This window comes from Plodia interpunctella, chromosome Z (genome assembly GCF_027563975.2).
Source record: "Plodia interpunctella isolate USDA-ARS_2022_Savannah chromosome Z, ilPloInte3.2, whole genome shotgun sequence".
In the NCBI taxonomy this organism is placed as follows: Eukaryota; Metazoa; Arthropoda; class Insecta; order Lepidoptera; family Pyralidae; genus Plodia; species Plodia interpunctella.
The window spans coordinates 273854-292633 of record NC_071324.2 but is presented as its reverse complement, the minus strand read 5'-3'; the positions used below and the strand labels follow the sequence as shown (position 1 = coordinate 292633).

Genomic DNA, 18780 nt, shown 5'->3' with positions numbered 1-18780 from the left:
AGCCCTAACTTTAAACGACTTGCTTGGAAATTATGTTTGCTTAGAGGTACCATGGGTACCACAGAGTGCGGTGCGGTTTTGACACTTGATCCCAATTTCTCTGCAATTTGTTGATAAACTACGGATTAATGAAACTACGGAAACGAAAGGAGAAAACTCCTTTCATCTAAAAGAATGTAACTAATTCCATATTCAAATTTATGTAAGTGAAAATACACAGTTGGCTTCGAACAAAAAACGGCCTGAAAAATTAATATGAAAATCCATTGTTGCCCTTGGGAATTTTTATAAAACGAAATAAATATGAACATCGCTGCATACAAGGCCATTTAGACATATCCAAACACAATTCCGTCGTGTTACATCAATCTTGATAGCGATGAGTATTCTTTATTTTTAAATAAATATTTATAAAGTAGACAGGTAACTATTAAAAAAAAATACGAATGAAGCACTATCACTATCACTCGAAACAAAGTACTATCCACAACACGTGTGTCTGCGAACACCATAGATTTAGAAGGGACCTTTCTTCACGTCTCTGGTGAACACCCTCATAAGAATCTGTGGCTTTAATTTCTAGGTGAACCTACTACTATACCGTATATAGGTTTCTGACGATGATAATGATCTAGAATATAATCTCATTATTAAATTAGAAGACAAACTTTGACAATATTACACAATGATGAAACAGTCAAGTGTACCTGATTGAATGGGATCACCTGTCTGCAGATAATTCTGCCATGCGCCTCCTGCTCCCCATGCACCGTGGGGTTAGCCTGACATTTCGTGATAACGTAATCTCATTGAAAATGTAAAAAATATATAAGTAGTTCTACGTACGTTAGAGGCGCTCTGACATTTTTATTTTGTACTAGCGCCCCGTCCCGGATTCGCTCGGGAAAAAACATAATAAATTATACACCTAAACCTTCCTCAGGAACCAAACTATCTACTGGTGAAAACCGAATGAAAATCCGTGCAGCAGTTTTTGAGATTATCGCAAGAGACAGACGCGGCAAAGGACTTGTTTTACAATATGTAAGGATAATTTAGTTACGTGAACCAAAATTATTTTATTTATTTATGGTGAGTTGCACAATCAACTTTGGCGTTGATTTAACGTGCGCGCAGCTGACTACGGTATGGGAAATAAAATGGCTTATCTTGCGTTTTTCTGTTAACACGTGTAAGCGAACGTTAAAGTTATAATGTGTGTGACGGTACCCACCCTTATTATTTTATATATAGGTTAGGTCAATAAGAACGTCTTCGAAAAAACTCATGCTAACCCTCTAAGATTTCATAAATGGAGACAGTAACAGGTAACATTAACAAAACAAACAGTTGTAAATAACACCATACACATTTATTAAATTTCCACAATGCACATGCACATTTTTAACACCACAAGTAAAACCATCACAAAATCAGATAAAAAAGCTGGAGGTCATCTTGAACTCAACAAGCTGCATACTGCGGTGCGTCCTATCATTACACATTTTAAGTATTCCAATAGTTCAGTCCACATTCGATACCTAATGCTGCAATTTCACTTAGGTTAGCGCGAAATAGCAAGCAGATATTTATCGCCAGATTGCATAATATACGTAGTTATGTCGCAGGGATATTGTCTAAACCGTGATATTACAAAAGTCTAAGAATCATAACAAAGTGGTGCCAAGAAGCTAAATAATACAACGTTACATAGTGAAATTGTAAGTCGTTAAATAGTAAACACAGGTTTCACTACGGAAATTATGACAGCACCAAATTTACTATATAATGATAATAATAATAACTGTTTTGACAATTATCCCTGCCCCTCCTAAGTCTGTTGGCGACAGCGGCGTTTGATCTGCCAGGGCTTGGGCTCTGGCAGAGGTGGCTGTCAGCAGCGGCGGCGGCGCCGGCGGCGGCAGTTGCAGCGGCGTTGGTTGCAGCGGCGGCGGCGGCGGCGGCGCCGGCTGCGGCTGCGCCGGCGGCAACTGCAGCCCCCGCGCCGGCGCCGCCGGCGACGGCGTCGCGAATGACTGCAACACTGCTCCCGAGCTAACCAATTTACGAAACATGATCCTGAAATAGAATTTCACAGAAAATAAACCTTTTGATGTTGGGTTTCTCTGCTACTAGGTCATGTTGTCTATGTAAATGAATAATGCCGTTTTAAATGTATGGCGTTTGGCTATCTGGGGGGCACTACCGTGCCCCCCCTCAAGTCGAGCAAAAAAGCGGCACGTTATACCATCCTTTTCTCGAATTATTCTTATTATTTTAATATTAAATTATAATTATTATTTTAATTTCGATATTTACGGAAAGAATGGAGTATCAACCCTAGACTGCTCTAGGATAGATAGATAGATAAAACATTTATTTGTAAAACAACAACACAATACACAACCAGAACACAAACACAAAATAAAACACAGTATTCACAAAGCACAATTGAAAAGCAAGTGTACTGTGTTGCTGAAATACAAAAAGACCCATCTCAGTACACATATCACCCAGAGGGGTGATACACTGATTGTCAGATGAGACCTGAATCAGTGTGCGAACGGTGTGTGTGTATATTAACAGTGAAGAAGGAGATATATAACTACGATTGATATATTACTTATACAATAAACATTGACTGTAGCTACATACACGTACCCAACATAATAAATAAAGAAAAATAAAATACAACATGGTAAATTAGTAAATGATGCTGAAGCACATAAATAATACATTACAATACATATATTTTACTAAAAATAAAATAAACAATTAAAAAATAAAGTTTACTCTAGTGGCAACACCCGCTGCTGGCAGCGAAGTGTACAGTTATTTTTTTGTGAATTTAGAAGGTGGGCTCGAAATTTATTTTTAAAGTTACAAATAGAAGACAGAAGTCTAATTGGAGGTGGTATATTGTTCCAACACTTCGTCGTCTGGTACCGGAAGCTGCCTCTAAACGCAACCGTTCTGGGTCGATATACCAGCAAAGGAGGACGACAAGATCTGGCATTGGGATTACTGTTGAAATGCAGTTTCTTATATAATGTTCATGTGTAATTCAGGAGTGTGAAGTTTGACAACGCCGAGCATTAGAGTGGCCAGATGCAGCTGTCTACGCGATTCCATGTTAAGCATGGATGCACTATTTAGAAAAGGAGTGATAGGACTTCTGGGAGGCACATTAAAACAAAACCTGCAACAGGCGTTCTGTACTCGTTGGATTACGCGATGAGTCGTTTCCAAGAGACGGGGCCCGTAAACCAGGTCACCGTAATTAAGCCGCGACAGTATAAGGGCCTCGCACAACCTAACACGTACCGCTTCGGACAGCAGATTCCGGATTTTATATAACAATTTCAGCCTAAAGAAACAGTTACGAACCATGCCAAGTACATATTCCTCAAACCGGAGTTCACTATCAAGTGTAATACCTAAATTTTTCGCCTTATCAACTATCTCAATGGCATGTCCCAATATGGGATTGCAGTCCAAAACAATTGTTCTGGGAACCATGTACATCGATTTTTTAGGGTTGTGTACAAGAGAATTACTAGCAGACCAGCCAGAAATATTCTCCAGATCCTGGTTCATTTTGAGTATTGCTGCAGGAATATTGTTTAGGTCAACAGATACATAAAGTTGAACCTCATCGGCGTAACAGTGGAAGTTACAGTGTTTAATCACTTTAGTCAGGTAAGCACTATAAATAATAAGAAGAAAGACAAACCCAAGTGTTGAGCCCTGCGGATATTTACGAATCTACTAGGATTGCTACAAACCTAAAAGATTTTTTTTTCTTCACATTTTTTTTTCACAATTGTGCTCTCTAGTATTTTCCGTAATGTTATTTTATTAGAGATGCTCGTCTTATTACAAGCTAATATAATAAAAACATTTTGGCAGGTGCTATAAAATATTGAACTAAAATGATAATTACTACTTGCCTTTTCTCTCAAGAAATCCCATTGCTGTTCCACTCTCAAGAATAGACTGTACGGCGTTGGGTAAATCTCGCGAGTCTTTGTGGTACTGGGTCCGCAGGTGCTGGAGGATTTCAGTCAACGTGGCTCCATCTGCCTTCTCTTGCAAGAACCGTATGACCAGCCTCCCAGTCGGGTACGGGCTCAACGGCAGAATCCCATCACAACCTCGCATCTCTTCCAGTTCAGTCTGGGACACATAGCCTTTTGATCTCAAACTATCAATTAATTGAGTCATTTTTATTGTGTACTGATATTACTGTAAACTGTACAATTTTGACTTCATAAAAATATCATTATTTATCCATGAAGAAAATTTTTATTTTACGAAAATATTTAGACATTGGCAATGATTCTGATTTTTGTTCGAATTGTTTTGGCTTCTTGTAATTGTCAAATTGACGATGTACAGCTACTAAATAATTGGCATACAGAAACTGTCATGTCACAAAATTTTATTTTTACACGATCCATTTAGGTAATTTTATTGTAAACTTTTAATGTTTTCCTGGATTATATTATCGAGATGAAATTTTAGTAGTTTGTACAACTATTTAAATGAAATTAGTAACAGATATTTGACCAGAGATGTGCCAGTAGTAACACATATTTGACCAAAATGTCTACGAAAAATCCGAAAGTAATTCAGAATACCGCTGAGCAGCAGGAAGAAAATTTGGCTAAATTAGTTATGAGTACGTTCTACAAGTTGTCAGAAAATAAAAATGGGACCACTTCTGAAGAAATTGCCAAGTCAGTATTCATAATGTTTCTTATGGTTTCGTCCAAGAATAGGACCAATATACATAGTTTAGAACGCTCGCTTGTTTTGTCTTTTTTAATACGAAGGTCTTTTTTTGGGCCCGGGTTTGAAAGCCTATTGCACTGCTCGATGGGCATTTTTTGCCTTTGGTTCTCAATCGGTTCGCCGCGTCGTAATTGTTTTACAAAAGTACCTTGACCGCCTTCAAAGCAACAACAACATAAAGTACCTAGGTAGTTCGTTATTCCGTAATTTTTCCATACGTATTCCCCAGATACCTACGCGAGAATTTCGGCGACATATGGCGAACGAGCGTGCTCGTAACTAAAGCTGAGCAAACATTATCGCGAAGCGCAGCGCTGGGCTTCTTGGAGCAGCTGGGCAAGCGTTACGCCGTGTCGATCGCACGTGGCGCTTGTTGCAGTCGGCAGCGACGTGGTCGTCGAGTCTGCGGCTGTCCCAAACGCCGACGCATGCGCAGTTGCGGCAGAAAACGGCGTCAGCGCAGCTGTAAGTGCAAGCGCCGCCGTCGCCGCAGACGTAGACGTCGCAGTTGCTAGTGACTAGTCAATAAAATGTAAAGTGCGTACATGAATTAATGTTAGTTTTATTTAGCGGACAGGGGAATTACTTTTGGACACCTTTGGACCCTACACCAGTGTTCAGTCGTGCTTCGTTGCGTCGACGCAGAACGTTGCCGACAATTTGCAATGCAGAAATGCAGAACTCAATTCTTCATTGATCCATCAACAGACGTCAAAGTAGAATGCCTTGCCTCATTTCTCAGTCGTTCTCCGTCGTGTTGACGACAGACAAAGAACAATGCAGAAATTGAAGTTTTGATGTACCTACGTCCAGTCAACGCACGTCAACGTGGAGGACGACGGAGCAACGCCGCGGCAACAGGCCGCGTGATGATATTTTTTAAATCATGTTTTATGAGCATTAGCTAAATCATAAAAAAAATCTTATGTAACTAACGATACAAACTAAGCCATCATGAACTGTACTCTATGGCGTGGTAATAGCGGCGAGTTTGCATTGAATTTGGGTATGTAGATTGATGTGCTGTTGACTGTACCTACTTGCATAATGAAATAGATAATGGTTGAGCAAAATAAAGTCAGCATAATAATCATTTGGGCACCAATATTTGAGTCAGCTGATGATGATGAAAATCAAAAGAACACCACCTCTAGCGAGTTTAAACATACACTAGCTTCGTTGTGATATTGGATGCCTACTATCGGCAAAAAGTTCGCCAAACTTGACTCGTTTCAAGATGTACTACTGGTTTTCTGTGCGCTACGCCAACATGCAATGTCGCGTTGGCGAACTCGGACACTCGAAAGTATGATGCCGGCTATACATTGCTGGTTTTTCATACGGTACGGTAAATAAAAGCTATCAATATACGCAATGTTTATCCATTCGCGACGACATCTATCGCAGTTTGACGATAGTGTGTAGTTGGCATGGTAAATATTACTAGCTTTCAGTCAAAGACAAAAGATGGCGCTACATTATTATTTCCTTTCGGACACTTATTTAAATCTGTGCTAGAGGGCCTCACAAATAGGAAGGTATGGACCAAAGCACCATGGAATTAGTAGGAAGCATGGATTTAATAAGTACTTCGGAGTATCTACTAATTCCATGGTAGGAAGTAGATCCGCGAGCCAACCGGTTATGGCAGTCAAGTACCTACTTTCGGAAAGGCATCTTAAAGTGTCCGGTAAACCGGGAAGTCTTTTTATATATATATTGTACCTTATACACCTATATATACCTTCGACACTATATTATAGTATAAAATATTTTTTATATTAATATTATTATAGAAAATTACTCTATGGTATGAAATGTCAAACAAATATCAGACAGACGTAAGTTTGACATTTTGTTTGACATAAAATTGTAAACTAGTTAAGCAAGTAAAGAACAGAAACTACATTCGTAAATATTTTTTACACTCTTTTCTCTATATTGTTGTGCAAAACCTAGTTTAGTGTTTTATGTGCCTTATTGTGACAATTAGGAGCAACTTTTACACGTGTTTCAGTTGTGTTCATAGTTCGTAACGCAAACTTTAGCTGGCTAAATAACTTTGGATCTAGTTTTTAAGACTGCGAAATAAATCGCTTCGTGAAGTTTCCATGGTTTTTACAGCGAAATGGACGATTTTGTCAAATCTGGTGACACACCGAATTCGGGCCAGTAAGTATATTTTTCATTATTGTATTTCATCCATACCGTGCTCACTTGGTTGGAATTTGCGGGCTAAATATTCCACGAAACTTCTATCTCTCTCTTATATAAACGCAGCATTTGTTGATGATACTTCATTGATAAGGTTCAGTGATCAGCTGTTTTTAATGTGGTTTACATGCCACATGTAATTACATTATTATACAAATTGATATGATGTGTCAAGGTGCTATTCCGTACATGTATAATTTTATATACCTATAAAATATGTTTCACTTTAAATTTAATATCTCCAGTTTACAATGAATATGTACTTAAATGAAGCTTTCCTTTTTGGGGACACCTGTGCAAGCAACACATGGGTGATGAGTCCTCCCATGATTGTAAAACTAATTTGGTAGATTTATTACCTAATTACACACATTTTTACACCAAGCATAACAGATAGTGTGGTATTTTTATTATTTTAACAAGCATTTAAACATTCCCACTGCTGGCCTTCCTTATGGATGGATGGAGTCAAGTATTACTTATATAAAATTAAAACTATTACTCTCATAAAACCCTAAAATCACAAAACAAATTGTTCAGTTTTTTTAAATAGTTTTTTTGGTTCTGGTTGTCAAATTATTATTTCTATCAAGTTTAAAAAACTTTTTTAAGTACATAATTGAATAACCAATATCTAACTATAAACACACCACTTTTTAGAATGAAAACAATCTTGACCTGAATCATTATTATTTGTCAAAAATTGTATTACCTTTTTTATTCCTATCCATATATAGTTGTAGTGTGGAGAATGTATTATTCTTTGCTGAAAGTAGAACCAGGTATTTGATGTAAAAGGCAACTTGATACGTCTAAGCATTACTGACTTGACAGATGAACAGACAACAAAAATGATCCTACAAAGTCTCTGGTTTTGCCGTTCAAGATATGAAATCTTCAATCAAAAAGGATATTAAGGTTGCTCATGCGGGCATATTCATCATTACAATAAATGATTGAGTTATTTTATTTCTGTGCAATACCTCACTTTTCTTGTTGGTTGTAAGTCAAATTAGATTGGTTTATGTTTACACACCCATTGTTATACATGCTACATATGTTATATCTATGTTAATAGATGTGGGAGTCAGTATCTAGTGCCCACTCTATAGCAAAATACCATAGAAGCACTACAAGGAAGCATGGACACTTTATTCTTAGAGAATACATAGAAAAATGTGTCTATAAAATACAAATTTTTTTGAAGTAATTTTCTATAAAAATATTTTCTTTTTATTCTTTACCAACATAAATATGTCTATATATTTTTAGACATATATATTTATATTTGCTCGAAATTACTATCGGTTTTGAATAATTTTAATTTTGTTATTTATTGAAAAATTTATAGCATATAATTACAAAAAAAAACAATATGTTTTTACCATATTTTACTATTTAATTTAGTATGCAATCATTGGCAAAAAATAGTCTCTCCCATACAGGTTGATCACTTGTAAATTAACTCAGCAGTACAAACAAAAGGTGAAAAATAGCAAATTGTACTTAATGATATCTGTTATCATATTGTTGTATTTTTAGTATAATATTATATATGTTAGTTAATATGTCAAGCAAAAAAATTGTGCTACTAGATAACATTTATTTATAGTAAGAATTCTAGAGGAAACCAAAGCACAACGAAACTAGGTCATTGTAAAATTACTCATAAGCCTACAGTTATATGAGATGTTATTAATACAAACATAAACATTGATGGGTCTACTTATAGACTTCACATACATATAATATGATCACATCTTCAGTTCTTCCAGGACATTCAATAACGACATTTTGTCCAATAAGAAACATGTTTACTTTGAAAATATTTTTGTTGGAACACAAAAATATTTAGAAGTAAACTTTCTAAAAACGACCTATCATTTTGTAGGGAAATAAACCGATTTAAACCTCAAAATTATTTATACGGTTAATTTAAACATGTACAATTCGCGTTTTCTTTTTTTTCGAATTTGTTTCAATAAAAAATTAGTTCACTCTTTTTTTTTTTAATAAAAAAAATCGTGTTATTAAAATAGTCACGATAATGGCATATGGTATGCGGTTTGCGAGGACTTTTGGAATTAAGTATTTGTTCGTAAGCCGTCGCCTTAACATGTGTTGCAGGCGTCCATAGGCTGATGACCACTTCCCATGAAGTGGGCCGCATGTTTGCTCAGTACTAAAAAAAATCACATCAAATGGACATTTTTCTTATTTATCGTTCTGAATCGATGATACTAGTGTCCGCTTCCCTACGAATTTCGAAGTAACTAGGTCGTCAAGATTTAAGTTCATGCCATACAACGCTTTATCAAAATCATTGCGCCAGTTTATTATTCAAATATAAAGTTAACATCATAAATAAGTTCCAAGCTATCTTGTTAGTACTTTTTCACTTAATTATGGAAAACCTTGACTTGCTTCAGCTAACTGTGTATTTGCCTCTGTTCTATCCGTTAGTTCTTTGGGGTTAACCCACTCCAAACATTCCATAACTGTAATCGTATGCGCCCAGCCGCGGCGACGTCACAACTAGGGTTGACACCTCGTCTTCTACTATCTGATTGTGCTATAATTTCTTGTTAGGTCCTATGTACTTTTGTAACAATTATTGTTTGTACAAAAATGATGCATTATACAATGGCGGACTTATCCCATGTAGGTTGAGAGGACGTGTATACAGTAGCAGGAGGCTAGTCAGAAGTAATAACGTACACCATGAACAGAGAAGACTATAAGTTGTAAAAAAATAAACAGGTATACTTAGGAAAAGTAAAATCGAAATAAATTTTAAAGCTAAATAAATTGTATTCGTTTAAGTTACAATAATGCACAATTTGAACAGAATAAATCGATTCATTCAAATAAAAAAGACAGCTAAATATTATACTAATCTTGTTTTGTTATGTAAATGTGTACCTACTACTTGAAAAACAAGTAATGTATTCAATACGCTAGTACAGCTTGGCCGAGGCTGTATTTGGCACTAGGTTCTTAATATGTGCAATGACATATATGACAAGTAATGATACTTAAGATATCTAGTAGATAATATTGAAGAGAACATTAAAAATTAGGACTGTACTAAGTAAGAATATCAATATTTTTGATACATCAAACAATTGGCCTGCAAATTTTCGGCAACCCTAGTCTCAAGCCAGCTTTCCTTCACCACGATGCACGCACGGTATAGACGCGTGGCCAATTGGGACATTAGTTCTAGAAGTTTGCGATAAAATCAATAATAGCTTCCATATCACATGCATTGTCGATGGGTTAGCAACTTTGGTTCCTTCAAATTCGATGTAGATGCGCCGTGATTACTAGCTGTTGCATTGGCTCTGATGTACACGATTGTCTTTATTAATGTAAAGATTTATTTTCTGTCTGCCAAAAAAAGTGGCGCGTTTGGCAAAAAGAAAAACATTTAATTTCAAGTCACTTTTATGATTTAAGTAGGTACTCTTTCCAGTATCTTCGATGAATTGCTTGTACATATGGTCCAAGTCAAAGATAAATCTGGAATAACATTTAACATAAAAGTATATCCGTGCGGTCAATAACTAGGTTCCTTCTTTGGTAGACGAATTTGGTCCGTCATCTGGTGACGCTTATAATGCATATGTATAATGCATTGTCGTGGAAACTGAAGTGATGCAACTTTGCCGGACTTGGAAGATTTTATTACTGACAGCACAGGCGAGAGTGAATATAAAAGCTTGTAAAAAAAAGTGTTTCAAGAATAAGATTACTTTATGAAAGTAAATTCTAATTAAAAAAATCTTTATTCAAGTTAATAAAGATTTTTTAATTAGAATTTACTTTCATACATATAAACAAAAAAATATACATAACTTATTGACGTCAAAAATTTACTACAAATTGAGGGTTCACGTTTGAAATCACGACCGAATATTTAAAATCGCTTTGGGTCGTCACAATTGAGCTTGCAACTGCTAGTACTTATGTTAAAAGCGATTTGGATTTTTTAATCTATGTAAAAAACTAGAAGCATAGACGCTATCGAAAAAAATACGATTTGTTTTTTCAACGGATGTTTGGACTACCATCTATTGTACCATGATTTGAGCTATTGAGTTATTCGTGAATTCATTCTGTTTGTAACTCTTTCACGCAAGTATTGCTTCGATTGCGACTGTTAATTATTGTATGTGGAATATTGTATATCGCTTAGACATGGAGACTGTATTATAAATATTAACTAGTTTCAAAAGCCACAGATATTTTAACAATTACATCAAGTTATCTAGAATGTTCCGGAAGCTTATCTATGTCATACATAATATTACACGATGTATGTGTCGTCACTTAATAACTTCCTATAATATAAACGTACTCATTAGCCGGGTCGATACGGATTGTTCGTCATTTCACCCGATTCGGCACTTCCAATTTATTTTTTATTTTTTGCTTTCAGTTCGCCTTATCTTAATCACGCAAAACTTTGAAAAATTATATTTATTTTTAGTTTCAAGTCTCTTGATTCAACTTCACTTCACTTATTGACGTCAATTTACATTAAACTTAAGTATGTCAGCTGCCGACTTTTAGCTTCTAAAGCGCAGGCAAAGAAGCTGCGCGTAGAGACCTCGTTGTAGACGATGATTCAATGATGTCAATTAGATGTCAACAAATTGGGCCTTATAAGTACATCATTGCCAATTGGACAAATGTAAATTATTTAAAATGCCATAATTTCAATGGTTTTTATTTGTTATCTCTCTTATTAATATTTACTACATCTTAATTAGGAAAATAACAACGCGCAAATTTGAAACCACTAGCGCCGTCTATCCAATATTTCCCGAATTAATTAATAAGTAATGGTTAATTTTCGTCTTGTTTCATGAATAACATAGAAACTGCTTATTTCAATATAAGATAAAAAGGATTTGAGATTCTCGTAACGAGTATCTCAAGTCGTTTTTATCTGATACATGACACAATGTTTGCAAAACGCTTTGTCGCTTAGACCGAAGTCGTGAACCGGCGGCATTACCAACACTCTCTAGCTCTCCAACTATCAAAACTCATCTCAACCCGGTGCTCCGTTTTGACATGAACGACGTACAAACAAACATACTTTCACATTTATAATATTAGTATGGATAGCATCAGGTGGTAATTGTGCACCGTGACGTCATGTGTCGGCCACCATGACTTCGTTACCGGCGATTACGCTCGTTATATGACGGCCGGATTAACCCGCCGGATCGGATCATTTCTGTTTTCCTTCATTTAATAATGATCTTCTAAATACAACTGACTTTTTTAAAATAAATACGATTTTTTATTTATTTATTGGACCAAACTTAACCTACCATTGCGGACATTTTGTTACAACGTAGAGTTAAGTGCGACGTGTATTAACACGCCTGACGCACTTTTGATTGAGCGATTGACCTGATGATTTACAAGCTTTTTGAAAATTTCATATATTTGTTGTCAAAAACATAAAGTTCCATTATTTTAATTGCAGGTCCTATTTATTATTTGAATCGAAAGAAATTGTTTTGTGATTCATATACTTTGTATAATAAAGACTAATCTAAGTTGATTAACTTAGATTGGTCTTCCACTCCACACTCATTCATGGTTATGGTTGAGTGTAGCTAAAAATTGTTATATACGTAGAAAGCATAAATGTATGACCTAACGTATGTTAGAAGGAGGTCTGCCTGGCACAAGCACATCCCGCTCAATAGGCAACCCTCACAGTTGTCTTGTTTTAACACTTTAGATAATGAAATAAGCATTTTTATTATTTACTAGTTATACACCGCACTCTTGCCCGCGTAATTGGGTATTAAAAAAAATACTACTAATTGCTAATATTTTATATCTACTTTATAAAGCGCTATTGACTTCTTGACCAAATCCTTTCCTTTGGGGACTTCCGAGTCCAAAACAGCAGGACAGTATCGTGTAGCGTGCGTATACCAGATTATTTAATTTTCGTCATAGTTCAAACAAACAGATTAAGTAACTACTAGACTTGGATATAATTGTTTTCTTTGAATTCTTAAGTAACGGGAGCTAGATCCTTAAGTAGCCCCTTAAGTCTCAGAAAAAGAGTATTATGTAATAAACATTGTAACATGATTCATTCATAGAACTATACTATAGTATTGTGTTATAATAAACTAAATCAACTCTAACGAGCCAATTAGTTTGATCGTTGATGAATGTTTGTCACAGCCATCGAACCGGATAAGTTGGTACTTAGTGTTAATGACAATGTATATAATATGTAGCAGTGGCCTGAGGGGTGGGCGACACTGGGTGACCACCCAGGGCGTTGGATACAAAAGGGCGCGTCGGCCCGAGAAAAGAGTGCGCAATCACACAATTCACCGACTCCCTTTATTTTTAGAGAGACTTAAAAAGTCAAAATAGCCAATTTTCTGTTTTGTGAGAGCTGAAGTAATAATGAAGGTTTTCTTCACACCTCATCTGTCAGCACCAATTCACTTCATTTTCAACCTTTGTTTGCTCCATCGACGGTCGATCAGTTACTGTGGACAAATGACAAATTAATAAGTGACGTGTGTTTGAGCCGCTGTTTGTTTCAGGTGAAGCGTCCACCGCGTGGTGGCCGCTAAGCTGGCGCGAGTCATGACGAAGTTACGACACCTCAGGTACCAATTATAATAATGCGAGTCCAATTTGGTACCAGTTAAGTCAGAAAATAGAAAAAAAAATGCCTTTAAAATCATATGATTATTATTGCGTTTTTTACATATAATTATAAATATATTATACATTGTGTTTTATAGGACTAACCTGGAATAATAAAAATAAAAGTGCTATTTTATATACACGGTTTTATTTTGTAAATTTAACAGCACATCAACCTACCCAAATGCATTGCAAACTCGCCGCTATTACCGCACCATAGAGTATCATGCAGGGTAATTTGATGTGCTGTACATTACTTACTTAAATATTTTTTGCTAACATACATATAGCCCTATATAACTTGAAACAGCATTAAAACTTAAACATACCAGATTCGACCAGCAATATTTATATTTTATTTTAAGACTTTTAATATGTTATAATATAGAGCAAAGTAAATGCGGAGTCTAGTTCGACATGGTAACTATATCACGTTCGCCTTAGCGGGACTGGTTAAAGATGGTTACAGATGGCCAACGCAGCGCCATGTTTACAAATGGCGGCTGTCGATGGCAGCCGCGTCAGGCGCAGGCTGCGTCCACCCCGCCTTGAGCCATGCTGTCAACCTCCCACGGATCAGTTGCAATTGTCATATTATGACACCTGCGACTGCGAAATGATACTCCAATGTTCCACTCGATATGTAGTAATAGATATAATGTGATTTATTTTACATTTAGTACATACTTCTGTGGATAATTCATGTGTTCTACCCATTCAGGCATCTATCAGGTGAACCAATTTTATCGAAACCCCCGCAGTTTTTGTTTCAATTAAACATTTTCACATTTTTTAACGTTTAATAAATTATAAGGATGGGAATTCACCATTCCCATATTTTCTCTCATCTGACCATCCGGTTACTTTCCACAGCCATCTAGCGTCGTTCCATATTCCATATATTCTTTAATGTTCCATTTAATAAACAAAGTAATATATTATGTTGTAGCTATATGCACTGCGAGTGTAGTTCTGTACTTTCGTTATTCTCAGACACGGGCCCCGTCAACTTCAGAAACTTGGATATTATATTTAAACAGCCCTTGAGATGGGGATGCTGAGCATTGTTACGTCTCTCGCACGATACCTGTTCGCGGTGGGATGCATGTGTATTAATATAATTACAAAATACCGCTATATAGAAATCCCTATTATTTTACAAGACGATATTTTACCAAGATATGAACTAAAAACAAAAAATAAATAAATTAATTGAAACTTAACGCGTTATTTTTCGATAGTTAATTATTCCATGGACGTGAAACTGATCCAGACCGGACTCATGTCAATTTTCAATTTTACCAGGCAGATATTTTCTAATCTCACGAAATGTGACATATATATTCATATTTTGTTAATGCTTTTTGTGTTAGCCATATGTTGCCACACATCATCGACGGATGTCAATCCTCCATCTCTTTCCCACCTATGACCCCGACGTACCTCTTGTGTATATATATACTTCTTTATTAATAAATTAATTATCTCTATAGTACATAAGTTATACTGAAGATTCTGTGATAATTGTGTTTTATTGTAATGAATTTGTCATGATGTGACTGAGCGACCGAGCTCCGCTCGCTTAGAATGAGTTTTTCCAGACATGTGACCTAGTTAGATCGATTTTTGCCCCCGCAATCAGCTATATGTCAAATTACAACGAAATCATCAGTCTTTTGAAAACACGAGTGCAAATAAATACGTACGAGTATTGCTTTATACGTTTGATAGTATAGAATTTCTATTCGGGGCTGTTGTAGAGCATAAACAAATGCTGTGTGGGTTTGGACGTATTTCGGACTTTGTCGTTTTTTAAAATATGTACTGTACGTATTACATAGAAGTCGTCGAATCCCGAAACGAGCCCGACCCTAAGGCCCGACCGCTATTTGAACGGTCTAAACTATCTAAATAAACTAAGTTTAGCTACATAAATATTAACATCTTGTGGGTTAGCGTCGACGCTGCGCTTTGATTTTCGTACACCCTGTGGTTTCTGAGGATCCGAAGCACCCCCAACACATCATCCTAGCAAACACCATCCTAGGCAAGGATAAATCGCAAAATGTGCTAGCATCTTGGCTCGTGACGCAGAACGTCAATTCCGCAAATCGACATTTTCGCACGTTGTCATTTTCGTCGATTGACATTTTTTCTCTAAAGAAATCTAATTCCTTCTAACACTTATTCCGCTAAGATTTACCTAGCTGTGAGCGAATATATAGTCGCTCACAGCTAGGTAAATCTTCCAAACAATTCGTCATAGACCAATCTCGCTGGAAGACATCAAAATCGTTTTACCGTCCCTTCGTCAGCCACATCCAGGGAATACTTCTTATCGGTCAAGACTTTCCATAGATTCGATATATATAAAATAATCATATCTAAGGCAGGTTAGAATAAATAATAGGGGTAGAAACAGTATCACGTGATTATATTTTCTATCATTAAGTAAGCCTACCTACGTAGATCAGCGGCTGATTTGCCTTCCAAATGCCGCCAAGAATAGACTGTATTTGGTAGGCAGATACTTCTGGAAAGGTGTTGCGACATTACGATTAGTGTTAGGGATAATACTTGACGGCCAAATAGAAATATATCGGTAGAATTATAGTTTAAGAGATTTTTAATTGCCACATCGCTTTTTACGTTAAGCACATTAGTTGTGTAGATTTAGTTCCGCTCTCATCTGAGCGTTCTGCCAGCTGCTTCCCAGACGTTGAGCGTCCCGGTGCAGGCTCTTTAGGGAGATTATGCTAACGTTGAGTCAAAATAGCGCTTCAATCTCTCGATAGTTGTTCTCATAATCTAAAACAGCATTTATCAGGTCCCTGACACGATTGGTCGAATAAACTGTGAATAGTTCCCATTCAAAAACGATCTATCGAGTTTAATGAAAGTTTTACAAGCTTTTATTTATGGAGTTTAAAACATTATTGTTATTTAGACCATCATTTTTTAAATACCTGTTTAAGTCCCACTGCTGGCCAAAAGCCTCCCCTAACTTCCTCCGTGCATTCCTATCCTTGGTGTTCGGATGACATCAAAACAATTTGACAAATAATGGCAAGACTATCATTTATTGCGAATAAATTCATTAAATTGTTTGGATTTCAATTGACAATGATATGCTTGTATGCATTATATCCACGACTTGCATTTCAACCGATTTAAAAAAATTGGAGGGTTTTTTTTATATGTTTGAGTGTATATTTTGTATGTATTATTTCTTGGAATCGTGTAATAAGAAATACAAAACTCCACTACCTTTTTGTCCTGGATTCAATTTGCAAATAATCAACTGTGGTCCGAGGCGGGGGTCAGGTGACCGGCGCCTCGGGTATCCGGTGCGTATTTCCGATACTTTAATTACATACCTTTGTTGTAGGTACAATTATATATAAGTAGCGGTTGAAACTGCATACTTATTGGTTTTTATATCAGCTGATAACTTCTGCAGAAAGATACGAAATCCCCGGGTGGATATGGAGTGATCATAATTTATGAATGGTTAACTAAATGCAAAAACTGTCTTCCCACGCCCCCAACAGTTTGAAATACCTATCCAACAACACTCCACATATAGGAAAGATTTAAAAAAATCCCATTCTACGTTTAGGGCAGGTGCCCTAAAAATTTGTTCTTTCACGTTCACATCCTACAGTTTTCCTAGTAAATTAATGTTTCCACGATATTTATGTGCCTTTCATAAGATATTATCAACTAGCTTTTGCCCACGGCTTCACCCGCGTGAATTTCATAGCAAAATCTCAGCAATTTTTTTATACTCTGTAAGACTGGTAAACATATATGATTTAAATTCGCATTTTTTCCCATCTTTAGTTCAATTTTCTGTTTCCCGCTGCGTGTCTCATCCCGCAAACTTGTCCAATCCCGCTTCCTGCTATGTAATGTAAAGTATATATCCCGTAAGGTTTCCTATTGAGCCATCATGTTTTTTGCAATGTGTCCCGTCCTGTTCCCACTACGTGTCTCCTTCCCATTTCCCGCTCCGAATCCCACTCCCGCTCTCTGCAACGCGTGCCGTCCCATTTTCCATGATGTTTTACGTCCCGGTTTTTATTAACAACAAACGTAAATTAAAAACTTTTTGTATTTACTATTACTGTTATTTACAACAAAAAGTAAGTGTGCCAATTTTCAGCTTTTTATCTTGAAAATAGTATTAAGTCCCATATAATCCTTCACCCCCCTTTTGAAGGGGTTGTGGGTTAATTTTCTGAAAAATTTGAAACACGTATTCTTAACTTTGTTGTAAACAAAATCCAAATTTTCAAGTCACTAACTTCAACGGTGTAGAATTTTCATATTTACAGGTTTTCACCCCTTTCACTACCTTCGGAGTAGAATTTCCAAAAATCTCTTAGTGCTCACCTACATGCCAAATTTCAGCTTCCCGCCCAGCAGCTTCGGGTGTATGTTGTCTGTCAGTCAGTCACTCAGTAACGGAAGAGTTTTATACTGATATATTGATACATACTGCGCCCATTATATATATATTAGACTTTTATAGTCGATAAAAACAATTTGTTTATATTCTGTTTATACCTTTCTATAAAATTTTAAAGTAAATCGGCTCCGTGGATTGTTATTTTAATTTTCCTACAAGACCCCCCTCATTTTCCGGGATGAAATGTCTATAAGATGTTAACCCGGGATTCTGAGGCATTTTTGATTTATAATTAGTTTTTCATTTATCCTACGGGAACCTGACCATTTACCGGGATCAAATGTATCTAAGATGTTAACCCGGTATGTAAGGTACCTACATACCAAATTTCAAGCAAATCGGTCCAGTACATTTCGAGTGATGCGCGTTCAGACAGACAGACAAAATTTTCCAAAACTATATTTTCGTCATCTATATCAGTAACTAAGTATATGCCATGAAGAATTAAAAAAATATATACAATGTACGAATTTGACCTTTCTTCAATTTTATTATACTCGTATGTATTGATTTTAATTACTGGAAAGGCAACCGCCCGTAGCTTGTACTCGTATTTACCCGACGCAAACGAAGGCGTAGAATGTAGATATCATAAGCTT

The 18780-nt window shown here is 36.3% G+C and overlaps 3 protein-coding genes across 4 annotated transcripts in view; 2 read left to right on the top strand and 1 right to left on the bottom strand.

Moving 5' to 3' along the window:
• Nucleotides 1-1356: 1356 nt before the first annotated feature.
• LOC128683278 (uncharacterized) lies at nt 1357-4375 on the bottom strand. Its single transcript, XM_053768721.1, has 2 exons — nt 3951-4375; nt 1357-2079 (listed from the first exon to the last, which is right to left on the bottom strand). The coding sequence occupies exons 1-2, from the start codon at nt 4222-4224 to the stop codon at nt 1895-1897; spliced, it is 459 nt and encodes a 152-aa protein (XP_053624696.1). The 5' UTR covers nt 4225-4375; the 3' UTR covers nt 1357-1894.
• A 38-nt stretch (nt 4376-4413) lies between these two features.
• On the top strand, nt 4414-5348 carry LOC128683279 (uncharacterized). Its single transcript, XM_053768722.2, has 2 exons — nt 4414-4739; nt 5024-5348. The coding sequence occupies exons 1-2, from the start codon at nt 4606-4608 to the stop codon at nt 5307-5309; spliced, it is 420 nt and encodes a 139-aa protein (XP_053624697.1). The 5' UTR covers nt 4414-4605; the 3' UTR covers nt 5310-5348.
• Nucleotides 5349-6666: 1318 nt separating this feature from the next.
• Nucleotides 6667-18780, top strand: part of cyc (cycle) — a 63578-nt gene continuing 51464 nt past the window's right edge. For both annotated transcript variants that reach the window (XM_053767685.1, XM_053767682.1), the window contains exons 1-2: nt 6667-6966; nt 13605-13670. In XM_053767685.1, coding sequence (XP_053623660.1) covers nt 13648-13670 — 23 coding nt within the window. In that variant the 5' untranslated portion in view covers nt 6667-6966; nt 13605-13647. The remainder of the gene's footprint in view (nt 6967-13604; nt 13671-18780) is intronic.

Bases quoted from the DNA above. Each gene is read 5' to 3' on its own strand.
- LOC128683279 (XM_053768722.2), top strand. From the start codon at position 4,606: ATGTCTACGAAAAATCCGAAAGTAATTCAGAATACCGCTGAGCAGCAG. The intron at 4,740-5,023 runs GTCAGTATTCAT...CGTATTCCCCAG, and splicing joins ACTTCTGAAGAAATTGCCAA to ATACCTACGCGAGAATTTCG.
- LOC128683278 (XM_053768721.1), bottom strand. From the start codon at position 4,224: ATGACTCAATTAATTGATAGTTTGAGATCAAAAGGCTATGTGTCCCAG. The intron at 2,080-3,950 runs GCAAGTAGTAAT...ATTCTATTTCAG, and splicing joins GGGATTTCTTGAGAGAAAAG to GATCATGTTTCGTAAATTGG.